The sequence below is a fragment of the Lepisma saccharinum genome, chromosome 1 (genome assembly GCF_977018435.1).
Source record: "Lepisma saccharinum chromosome 1, izLepSacc3.1, whole genome shotgun sequence".
In the NCBI taxonomy this organism is placed as follows: Eukaryota; Metazoa; Arthropoda; class Insecta; order Zygentoma; family Lepismatidae; genus Lepisma; species Lepisma saccharinum.
This window is the reverse complement of record NC_139229.1, coordinates 111,853,335-111,866,199: the sequence shown is the minus strand read 5'-3', so window position 1 is coordinate 111,866,199 and position 12,865 is coordinate 111,853,335. Positions and strand designations below refer to the sequence as shown.

The 12,865-nt window shown below is 38.7% G+C and overlaps 1 protein-coding gene across 1 annotated transcript in view; it reads right to left on the bottom strand.

The window, feature by feature from the left end:
• Positions 1-12,865, bottom strand: part of LOC145999329 (uncharacterized) — a 120,311-nt gene that overhangs the window by 5,806 nt on the left and 101,640 nt on the right. The window contains exons 15-16 of the mRNA XM_083136273.1: positions 9,911-10,032; positions 7,605-7,759 (exon numbers count right to left, since the gene is read on the bottom strand). Coding sequence (XP_082992399.1) covers positions 7,605-7,759; positions 9,911-10,032 — 277 coding nt within the window. The remainder of the gene's footprint in view (positions 1-7,604; positions 7,760-9,910; positions 10,033-12,865) is intronic.

The following is a 12,865-nucleotide window of genomic DNA, read 5'->3' as shown; positions in this document are numbered from 1 at the left end:
TGGAGCATAACTATATCCGGTTCACCTGCTCACAACATGATGCAAAGGGAGTTAAGATTGTGTAATGTAGGAAAGGAACGACGGAAATCAGAAGCCCATTAGCAGCAGCAGACTCCACAGTAATCACAACAGATGTGCAAAATCCCAAATAGTCTGAACCTAAAAAAAAATTCCATCCCGATCCAGACTTCCGAAAACTCTAAATAATAGAGTGTAAAAGTAGTTTATTCCCTGCATAGTTTTTGTACTACAAGTGTCCGAAATGTATTGAAATTACCAGTTTTTATTCCATAAATGCAAAACAACCGAGGGTGAAATTGTGTGTATAATTAACATTTTTCAGTGTTGAGTAACTTTGAATATTTTCCGCCCGTATAATCTCCCAATTTATTCTCGAAACAACATTATCTTTCTCTATTTGAACGTCAGGATTTTAAAAACACCCCGTCTTGATTCCATCCCTACCAAAACTTTTGCATCTCGCACCCCCTAGTAACCACTTCATTAAAGGTAGAAGTGATATAGTAGAGCGTCGATTATCCGAAGTAATTGGGGGACATGGGTGTTCGGAAAACTGGTTTGTTCGGATAATCGAACTGTACATGTTTATTTGCCAAAAAGAAGTACTGTACAGTAAATTTATTCAAAAAAACAGGCATCTCTTTAAGTATGTATTACAAAGTAACGTACAAAGGCAACTTTAGTAGGAATATATAGTATGTGGTACAGTTTATTAAACAAAAATATGTACATATTACATACGCATTTTGCATGAACAATACACACAGTACACAAAATTAACATTTAAAAAAATCCTTTATTTTGGTCTGTCTAAGCAAGCCTACACGCTTACGAGCAGCTAAGTCACGTACTTTTTTCATTACAGATATCTGAAAGTGAGCGAGTACACAGTTCGGTTAAGCGGTCGTTCGGTTGACCGACTTTCGGATAATCGACGCTCTACTGTAATTCAAACCTCGATTTTCTCTTTGTTTTAGTGATATGAGCAAAAACATTACTTTTCATTTCAAAAGATGCTCGGTCATAGTCAGTTAGGTTACACGTTTTGTTCTTGAAGAACACATGAACTGTTTTGAATTTTTGTGTAAAACGAAAAAAAATAATTGTGTAACCAGAGGAAATACGTTTTTGTGTAATCACAAAATTAAGTGGGGGTATTATTATTAATTTTTGTCTTTTGTATATGGTAATCTCTGCAACATTTATACAGAAGGGGTCCTAGAATTGAACACTGGTGAGGCAATGATGTATCATTCTGTTTGTCCCATCATAAATTTTTCCAGTTTATTATTCATCTCCATCGCCATGATTAACAAAATAGTAGAAAACTGACTTAAAGTTTTGATGAGCGTTTTATATTTCTGCGTTCAAATGGAAATGAAACCAGCAAGTGTGCATTACCGCATCCTGATAACTCACCGCAACTGAAGAAAAAAGAAAGAAAACACCTCACACTTTTTCACTTACAACATAAATGTATGCATCCAAAGATGCTTGCGCTATGTAAGAAAAATTACTTTCTAGTTGCTATTAAATATGTGGGCTACACATATTGCCAAATGTAACGACGCTGAGAAAACGGATCTCATCTTGGAATTATCCAGTATTACTTTGTTGTTGCTCATCCAAATATGTGGAAAACCCTCTACTTTGTCCAGATATATCTTCTCCTCGTGGTCTCCAAGACTGCAGTTGCTAAAATTTGGGAGCGTTCAGAAGAACATCATAACATACGTGTATACTCGTTATTAGTTATTAGAGCCGAAATATCTGCTTTCAAGAAAGTAAAAATCTGTAAAAATAGAAGACGGACCAGAGAAGTTATATTATATGTGGGGGAAATGCATTCACCAAAATATATAGACAGTTTTGTACAGTTCTGCCGTGAGCAGAAATTTTGATTGAGAATAAAGATGCATGATTTATTGGCTGAAAAATTTCATCGCATGTGTTGAGCCAATTTTACCAATATCAAGTCCATAAGAAGACTAGAAGCAGATGCTTCATCCTCCCATTTGTTTTCTGAAAGTCGTCCTTGCTCATCAAAGCATGCTGATAAACCCTTGAAACGGGCACTCACAGATGGACATATCATATACATACATCACATCAAGAATTGTGTTTCGTATGACAAACAAGCAGCATTCATGTCTCTGACAAACACCATACAGAGGAAACATTAAGTGAGGCTGCCACTTCCTATTGTGTCAATATAATTATTGCCAAAAAAATGTTGACTACTTGCCACAAAGGCCAAGTACTACAGTTATCCTTAGAAAGCAAGAAAGTATTGCAATATCAGTTTCGTGTATGCAGGATTACATACCTTGAAAACATTGTGGGCAATTGTTCTATACCCAACGCTGTATCTATTTCTGAAACTTTAGTGTAGCTACATTTAAAATTGTAAACTATCTAAAAGGCTCGAGGCAATCTTGGTAGGAAGTATGAGTATGTAATTCATGTAAAGCTCGTGAGGTGATGGTTTTTTCCTACACCTTTCGCATCTTCCTTTACGGTTTAGCAGTTACATAAATAGGGTTCCCCCCTACCTTACCCAAAATGTACTCTTCTAATCAGTGCTCAAAGTTAGGGGGGATGCTTGGGAATGGTATCCCCAAAGCTAGCAAAATTTTTGCAAATGATCTCCCCAGTTACCTCATTCTATAGAAGCATCCCCTCAGCTAACTCGAAGTCTCGACCAAACACCCCCTCAGCTAACATTTTTCCATTTCAAGAGCTGCTTCTAATATAATTTACGTCCTCAGATAGTTTACAAGTAGCAAATCCTAAGTCACATTACCTATCGTACCGTCAATGCTAGAATACATTAGGAGGAACCAAATTCTTGGTACAAGCTATAACGGAAACTTTTCTCGGCAGACTCTTATATTTGATCATCATCCTTAATTGTTTTGAAAGGAAGTAACTTTGAGGTTCAACCCTCAAATTTCTCAGATAAAATATATATATCATAGGTTCTACATGCCGATTATCTTGCTTAACTACTTTTACCAATATTTCAAGGTTTATCTGATCTGAATTTGGCGTAAGCAAAGTAATAAGATTCATGATAACATGTATGTGCAGCTAAGATCTCCCGTGATTTGATTGAGATGATTTTTCCACTCTCCTCTCAATTGCAGTCCCACGCAATTTCTTATCAATTCGAAGCTCTGGAACTTGAGTATATGTGTCCCTTGATCTTAATATTCTATTGTATTTCCTTTCTTTGCCACACGAAACACAATTCTTGATGTATACGAGGTGCCCATCTGTGAGTGCCCGTTTCAAGGGTTTCTCAGCATGAACTTTCAGAAAACGAATGAGAGGATGAAGCATCTGCTTCTAGTCTTCTTAAGGCGAGGAGGGACAATTACGTACCAGTTGTGCATTTATTTCAATATCGTCGGATTGGGCACTGCTATTTAAAAAAGGGATTAGTATGCAAGAGAGTATGAATTTCTCTCCATGTTGAAAGTGGAAACTGTTTTTCAAGTTGATTGTAAACTAGACACGATGTTTGAAAAATATGATTAATACGTATTTACAGAATCCCACGTATTCCTTATGGGAAATCAACTTCAACTTCAAGTTACAGTTACAGCTAATCAAATGGGAGTTTCAACTTTTCCTTCTACTATGACATAGCTCAATGTGTCCTTTGCCGTCCATTTACTTTTCTACGTCATTGGATGTTTGATATTCTCAAGAGAACGAATGAAATAATGGTCCCATAAACCTAATGCATTTCTCCTTGCCTCATACGGCCATCCTGGCAGTGTTGCCAAACCTGATGTGCATAAAAGAGCTACATTTCACCATTAATAGAGCTAAAGATGGCTTTCAAGGAACTTGATAAACGAAGGCTGCTAAAGTGACTCCTAGGGTAATTTTAGGTGTCAGAGGGGTGGGGGCGCTGCTATTACCGTTAGCTTTAAAGTGATAGCAATTTATTCTTAGTTTTCACCGCCTAGATTTGGTGGCATCACCCATCTCAATAATCCAATGATGTTAATATGAAATCGAAAATAAAGGATTCTTGGATAACAATATTGTCATCTTCACCTTAGCCACAGCGTTATATATAAAAATGCCTGGGGAGGAAAAGGGGCGGGGGGTTGGTGATGCAGCCTATATATGAATATCACGTCATGTGCAAAATGTACACTCATAGCAAAGATTGGTCTTTATGGGCCAGAGCCAGTGGTGGCATCATGGTGAGGCGGGTGCCACAGTTCACAGTCAAATGAGTGCACGAAAGAGCCAGATCTGGCACCAGAAGAGCAAAGTTGGCAACAGTGATCGATCGGCAGCTGCCCCAGCGAGAAAGACCTAGGAGAAATTGTACCTCCTCGCCTTAAGGACTTGATATTGGTAAAATTGGCTCGACACATGCGATGAAAATTTTCAGGCAATAAATCATGCATCTTTATTGATTGATTGATTGAATTAGTTTATTTTACTTCGCGTTTTGTGCCTCTTGGCTAATTTGCGAAGATGGGGATGAGTGATGAAATGATGAAATTGATGAATGGACATTCACAAACAACCAAGCCCGACCGGGATTCGAACCCGGGACCCTTGGCATCCCAGCGCGATGTGCTAACCACTCGGCCACAGGGTCGGGCTCATGCATCTTTATTCTCAATCAAAATTTCTGCTCACGGCAGCACTGTACAAAACTGTCTATATCTTTTGGTGAATGCATTTCCCCCACATATAACTTCTCTGGTCCATCTTCTGTTTTTACAGATTTTTACTTTCTTGAAAGCAGACATTTCGACTATAATAACTAATAACATGTTCTTCTGAACGCTCCCAAATATTAGCAACTGCAGTCTTGGAGACCAACGAGGCTCTGGCATCTGAACCTACGGCCAACAAAATCCTTTGTAGTGTTGTTTGATTTGAGATTTTCTTTTTAAGTACACTTTATGCACAGATAGGAAAATCCTGAGTGGACTTATAGTTTAAAGTGGGATCCGAACCACTTTGTGTCTCCACAGGGTATCGAACCAGGGTCCTCTTGATCACAAGGCGACGATGTTACACTAAGCCATCGGTGAGGCTATCTTTGTATGGTTGTATGTATGGTCTCCTGTGTATTGCTCATAGGAATATAAATTATGTACTGAGTGCCCCAGTAACGCCTCTGTTTCTACCCTGGGTAAGCAGATTTTAGAGACATTGTAAGGAGCTTGGCCTCATATAATATGACGGGTGAAAATAGCCTAAGTGCTGAAGCATACAAAATTTTAATTTCAATCAATCAATAACATTCTGTCATGAATATCGGTAACAATTAAACAAAATTAATGGCTAGTTAATACTACAACAACAAAAACAACTATTATTATTATTATTATTATTATTATTAATAAAATAAAAATATTAATATCAATTATTATGATTATTATTAAATGTTATTGCATGTATATAACAATAATATACTATTCAATAGTCCATACCAGTTACAATACGTGTAATTAAATAGGACTAAGGACACATGCTGCTAGAAGAATTTGATGCACACGCTTGTTTTATATGAAAACCAACAAGTGTAATATGTCAAATTAAAGATAAGCATTTACGCTACAATGTTTGTTTGGAACATTTTCTTCTCAGATGCCTAGCTTATTAATAAATTAATGATAAGTATAAAATTAATAGTAAAAAATATGATTTGTTTTACTAATCAGTGATTAACTACTTAACGGTTGCTTCTATCGAAAAGCTAAAGATAACATTAAATATAGAACATATATTAATCTTTTATTTAAAAAAAAGTTTGTTGAGATCGGGCCGTTGGTTTCAGAGATATAGTATTTTTTTAAATGTCAACATCCGCCATCTTGGATTGGCCGCATTTTCTATTAGCTACCACTTTGAGATGGCAAGCATGATTTTTTGGTATGATTACATGCCCATATAACTGTGGCATAAAGGGAAATTAGTACCCCCAAATTATACCGAATTCTTGATTTTGGCCAATTGGCCCATAGCCTATTACCAGGTATCCAAAAAAGTTCATGCTGTATTTTGCAGTGAGAAATAAAGAATCTGTAATTTCTGGCAAATGTATTTTATTCAGAAAAATAAGCTCCTTCAGCTTCAATTACATTATCCCAATGAGATACAAGCTTATAAATCCCGCATTTGTAAAAGTTCTGGTCCCTAGGAGCAAAACAATTGTTCTATGACCTGCGTGACATCATCTCGGTTTAGGAACTGTTGCTCACGCAAATGGTTATCCATGTCCAAAAACAAGTGAAAGTCGGATGGGGCAATGTCCGGGGAATAAGGAGGAAGAGGTAAAATTTCCCAACCAAGTGTGTTGATTACCTCCTTGGTCGCTTTCGCCGTATGAGGTCTAGTGTTGTCTTGAAGAAGGATTACTCCTTTCCTGTTGACTAGTGCTGGCTGCTTCGGACGCAGTGCAGCTGCAACCCTTTGCAACTGGGACGAGTACACCTCGTATGTGATGGTTTTGCCATGCTCTAGCAATTCAAAGTGCACAACACCAGCGCTGGTCCACCAAACACAGAGCAGTACCTTCTGTTGATGAATGTTTTCTTTGGGGGTCAATGCAACACAACCAGGGGACGACCAATGATGTTTTCTTTTGTGGTTACTGTATAACACCCATTTCTCGTCACATGTCAATATCTGGTCCAGGAATGGGGCTTTCTTGTGGCGTGACAGCAATGATGTGCAAATGGTGAGCCTCTGGCGTTTGTTTTCCTCTGACAAACCGTGAGGAACCCACTTACTGAGCTTCCAAGTCTTCCCGAGGTTGTGCAGATGTAAGTTCTTTGCATGATTGCTGTGGATCACGCTCGATGGTCTCCTTTAGCAGGGCTTCGTCGATAGTGGCGGGGCGTCCAGATCGAGGTTTGTCCTGGAGGCTCTCATCGCCCGATGCAAATCGACTGAACCACTTTCGCACTGTGCGCTCACTCACTGATGCCTCTCCAAACGCGAAGCATATCTTTCGAGCAGCGGCTGCAGCATTGCTGCCAAATTTGAACTCATACAGTAAACACGGCCGTGAAACGTCCTTTGACACTGACATGTTCCCTTCAGGATTGTAGTTTCTACAGACCTGCTGTCTATATGACCGACACGCCTCCCAACTCTGCACTGACTGACGGTTACCAGGAATGTAAACTTCTGATGTCATCCAGACAGGATTGCCGACACATGCCGTTTGACTTTCACTTTTCATTCCAGCGGCATGAACTTTTTTGGATACCTGGTATATTAGTCGCATACTTGAGCAGGTTAAGCAAATCAGGTTTGGTGCTGTTAGCATAAGTTACTATTACATTCGCTTGCCGCTCGTCAAGACGTCATAGCAGAATTAGACAGCTAGATTTCAGAAAATAATACTGCAAACCAGCACTATGATTTTAACTGAAAATTTTTGACGATTTTTCATTGCAAATTCAGATAAATAGATCAGCCTCTAATGCACTGATGAATGTAACTTACGTATTTCCACTATTTTTAAATTAATAGACTGTAATATTACATTTAGATTACATTAATATCAAATGAGAAAACTTAATATTAATTCTTACCTGCAAGCTTAATTATTTCATCTGTGCACACATAATCCATTGTTGCTTTCAAGATATTGTCAGTAATTTCCTTAATGGTAGGGTCTCTTGGTTTGCTACAAAGCTCCACTACCTTTGTGTACTCCGAAACGCAGCCAAATATTAATTCTCTCTTGCTGTAAATATAGAAGAGTGTCAAGTCAGTGGCGGCTCTAGGTCTGGCTCTATGGGTGTGCACTTCAGTCTCGCGTCCAGAAGTGTTATACCACTCCTGTGAAATACTCGCACCCATTTTTGCGTACATAATGATGCTTAATATATTGGAAACCCAAGTTTTGAACACCTTTCACTGAAAATGAGGCTATGACAGAGTTATATTTCATGATTTTTTTAACACTGATCTTTTTTACAAATTTCAAATATTTCGGAAATTATCCAGCCAATCACGAGAAGAGCGATGTTATTGTGCAATATGTTATTCAGCATTCGATAACCTGACAAAATCACTCATAACATAGAAATACAGATCTACAATATCAATACTATTCTCGATTTGCAAAATATTTCGTGAAAACTTTCTCCCCTGCTCTGCTGATATTAATGAACAAGGAGGATAATAACATTGGCGTACACCAAAGAAGCCGATCCAACTACCACATGGAGGAAATCAGTTGTAATCTATCTAGCTGTTGTTTATTTCTAACGAGAGACTGATCAAACCAAGCAAATCAAGCGAAATCAAGAGAATAATAAATGTTAAAGCAAATAATAGTACTCACTAGGTTCACACTGCCCTGCTTCGTAATCATACTTCAGAATTTTCCTTCTCTTCCGCCGTATCTACATATTACTGCAGTTACTACAGGCTTTACAGCTAACTTCCCTCCAAAAATTCAATAACCTTAAATATTAAGTCTGCTTTCACTATGTACAGTTTCCCTAATCATCATAAAATCAAACACTTTGCACTGAAACAGGAACGACCTTTTGACAGCGTTAAACAATTATGTAACACAGTACAACAAACAAACAAACAGCCACACAATGCAAAACAGCGACTATTTGATGCACACTCCCTCCCCGCGGGTTGATAATTCGAAATTTCCCTTTTCAAAAAAAACAAAAAAAAAAAAAAAAAACTCAATTTGCGATGATGTATGGGTTGCATTGACTCTGTCACACGATCTCCAATGGAATTGATTTGCAACCCTACATTTGCTCTAACACCGATCGCTGCGTTCCCGGCTTTCCTAAATGATGCAACCTCCCCTCACACGGTGCCCAAGCCAAAAGACTCAATCAGCGTCCTCTACGCGACTGCTGCAACAGCGTCATAGGGAGTGAAACTACCATTGTGTTCAAGCCCCGATCGCAGCTCGGTCTACGCGGGTTGATATTATTGATCGCAGGCTTCTCCACCATCTCTCTTGGTGGAGCGGCGTGGGAACACTTGATGTTTCGAAGGAGATAAGAGTTCAATAAATAAGTATAATAATAATGATTTGCATTACAGATTTATTTGGGCGTGCACGTGCGAATGTACCAGTAGGCAGAAGCCGCTACTGGTGTCAGTTGCAATAAAAATGGGACCCGCAGATCCTGAAATATTTGCATGATGCGTTATGTGTGTTGCCTAACTATACAGCGATGGGCCAACTTCAATGCAAGTTCTAATATCCACGTAGAGTATTTTATGACAAAAGAGAATCAATGAAATGTAAATGTGACAAGCTTAATGTGAACACTACATTTTTTTCGTATTTTCAATATTGTGAAGTTTATGTAGTTAATTTGGCTAGTTCATTTTTGGGGCATTCGCAACATCAGTAATGCAACTTTATGCTAGTGTGTCTGAAAAGTGGTGTTTCATTCAACGTGAAATAAAATTTGTTACATATTCACATTCACTTCTACAAGCTACACATGAAGAATTTCTCAAGAGTGCCAATGATATTATTTTATTTTTTGTTGTAGAAAACATTATTTTCAATTTTCTCCAATAGATATTAGCATCAAAACTTCCGAAGTGACATATTGTATTTGTGCAGTTGCCATTATCAAGGCTGCGATTTTTGGGGTGTGTGAGACCCCTATTGCTGCCTTCTCCAACTGAGGACGTAAAAATGACGAGCAGCTAGTGACAGCCTTAGCAACTTGGGAGATATATGCTAACAGCACTAAACCTGAGCTGTCTAACCTATCCACATAAGCACATAATAGCAGATATAAGCATGTAAATAGGTTAGGTAGGTTAAGTTTTGTTTATTTAAGCTTTCCCCTTCTCCCCCCTTCTCTCTCTCTCTCTCTCTCTCTCTCTCTCGACAAACCTGCAAAATGCTTTCACTGCATCTGTCATCTCTTCTAATTTTGGTCCTGGAATAATATTCACTCCTCTTGTATTAACAGCTATCACCCGATTAAAGCATCGTTTAAATCCTTCGATATGTTTCTGAAAAAAATATGTGATAACTATAACATTAAATTATTACCCTAGGAAAATATATTGCAAAATGCAGCCATAATTTGTGATTACAATATGTTATAATTTATTAGAATGGAAATCGAAGAGAATTTACTAACAAATGATTTTGCATACAACAAAAATATGAAAACCACAATAAGGATGTACACATAAGACTCGTTTAATTTATAATTACAAAATTCAGACTTTGCAGCTTTTATCATGATTATAACAAAATATTAGATAAATATCAAGAGCCCAAACAATAGCTGTTTTTCAGCAGTGTAATTTAATTACATAAATAAATATTTGCACTTTTCTGTATAGTAATAATGAAATGTATGTATATAGTGCGGTTGGAAAGCAAGAAAAAATGGAAGAATATTTCACTTCCGGCGGAGAACGTGCCCTTTGGGGGGGCGGAAACTACATTAATTCCCGAACCTAAAATGCCCCAGACCCCAAGTTTTTAAGCCTTCGTTTGTCTGTAATGGCATCTTCAAAATGGCGGTCATCACCAAGATTCTATTCCTGTTCATTGCAACCTTACATTTGGGAAGCACACTGTCGTCGTGTCGTCAGGGGGAAGGGGGGCCACCATGCCTAGAAGTTACGTGGGAAATATACTTTTTAGGGGATTTCGTTCCGATTCTCGATGAAGATATAGGGGTCGATGAGATGAAAATGGCGATAAGGAAACTGAAAAAGGGGAAAGCGGCAGGACTTGACTCTATTGGGGCGGAATTTTTCAAAGCCAACGAAACTGACATTCATATGGTGGAAGCACAAAGCAAATTAATGGACAAGATTTTTAAAGAGGGGTACTTTCCGAAGGACTGGGCAAGCTCCATAATCTGTCCTATTTATAAAGGGAAAGGGGACAGAAATGACGCAAACAATTTCAGGGGCATTTCTTTATTACCTATATGGAGTAAAATTTACACACACATCTTAAACCTTAGGATCAAGAAATGGACAGAAATATTCGACAAAATTTCACCACTACAAGCGGGCTTCAGGAAAGGGTACAGCACGTTAGACAACATATTCATATTACAAACTCTCGTACAGAGGAAAATAAAACAGAAGCGGGGGAAATTATACGCATGTTTCATTGATTTTGAAAAAGCATTCGACAAAGTTCATAGGGATATTTTGTGGGGAAAATTGTATGAGAAGGGAATGTCCGTGCACATGATCAGAGCACTGCAAGCAATATATGAGAGGGTAGAATTCGGAGTAAGATGCGAAGGAAACCAAGTCTCGGCACTGCAGCCTTCGCTCAGGGGACTCAAACAAGGATGCATCCTTTCACCAGTGCTATTTTCACTTTTCATAGATTGGGTAGCGCATGAAACTAAAATGGACCAGGATTCTATCCCATGTATAGGAGTGCAAAGTATACCAGTCCTTATGTATGCAGACGACATAGTCATCTTGTCCGAGACAATAGAGGGTCTTCAAAGGGGCATAGATAGCATATATGAGGGGTGCATCAAATATAAAATGAAGGTAAACATTAAAAAAACAAAAATTATTGCTTTCAAAAATGGCTACATATTTAGCAGACAAGAGACATGGACATACGGGGAGAGTTAATCGAGCGAGTTAAAAACTTCACATACCTGGGAACAACACTCTCCATGACAGGGAGTTGGACACACCACATAAGGGCAAGAAAAACTAAAACAAAATTTGCAATAGAACAAGTCATAAGGACAATAAATAAGGCACCTCAAATGCCTTTCCTGGTCATTCAAAACCTCTATTCATCAATAGTGTTAGGTACATTAAACTATGGAATAGAACTGTGGGGGTTAAGGGGGACAACACAATAATTGGCATACAAACAGAATTTTATAAGAGAGTAATGGGCGTAAGCAGAGGCACGGCCAACTGTGGGATTCTTAAGGAATTGGGCCTGAACAGAGATGCGGTACAAGCATGGATGAGGGTTTTTAAATATTGGCTGCGATTATCACAAGAGGGCCAAACTACGCTGAGGGGACAATGTTTGGAAACACAGACAAGAGAGGATAACGTTTACAGCTGGGGCCTGGAAGTGAAAAATCTCTTATATAATAGCGGAATGGGTTGGGTATGGGAAGAGGGAGGAAGGGGGGGATCTCAACAGAAAATCAAATCAGGGACAGGTTACTCGACATAGACAGACAAGAAATAATAGCAGACTGCCAAACAAAGACCTCAATCAGGGAACAGCTAAGAGTAAGAGAATGGGGGGAAAGCGAAATATATTCAGGTGGTGGGAAAAAATGAAAGACGCACGCTGGCATGGTTCAGATTAGGGGGATGGAAACAACTAAGAAAGAGAAACGAAGCAGGGGAAACGATATGTCCTTTGTGCGATGGGGAGGAGACGGACAAGCATATCCTACTGAACTGCCCTTCTACACATGACCTAAGGGACAAATGGATGAAAAACTTAACAGGTAGGGAGGTGATAGAAGTGGTAGAGGACAGAACAAAGATAAAAGAAGCGGGGCAGCAAGTGGGGAAATACCTGGGGGAAGTAAGAGAACAGCGGGGGAAAGCTATTAGAGAAGGCAACGAAATGAGTGATCATGCTCCAGACGAGCCATCTTTATAGTATAAGTGTGTGTAAAGCAAAATGTATGCGTGTTTTGGTGAGAGTGCAGGGAAAGAGAAGTGAGGAGAAAGACTGGAAGAAGAACTTCCGAGGGAGGGGAAGAATGTGTATATAGGGAACAAAGTAAGAGACAGCTTAAACGAAAACTAAATGTAACAAAATAGTGTAGAAAAATCAAAAATATGTAGTGCGTACAGCCTATGGCTCGCACAA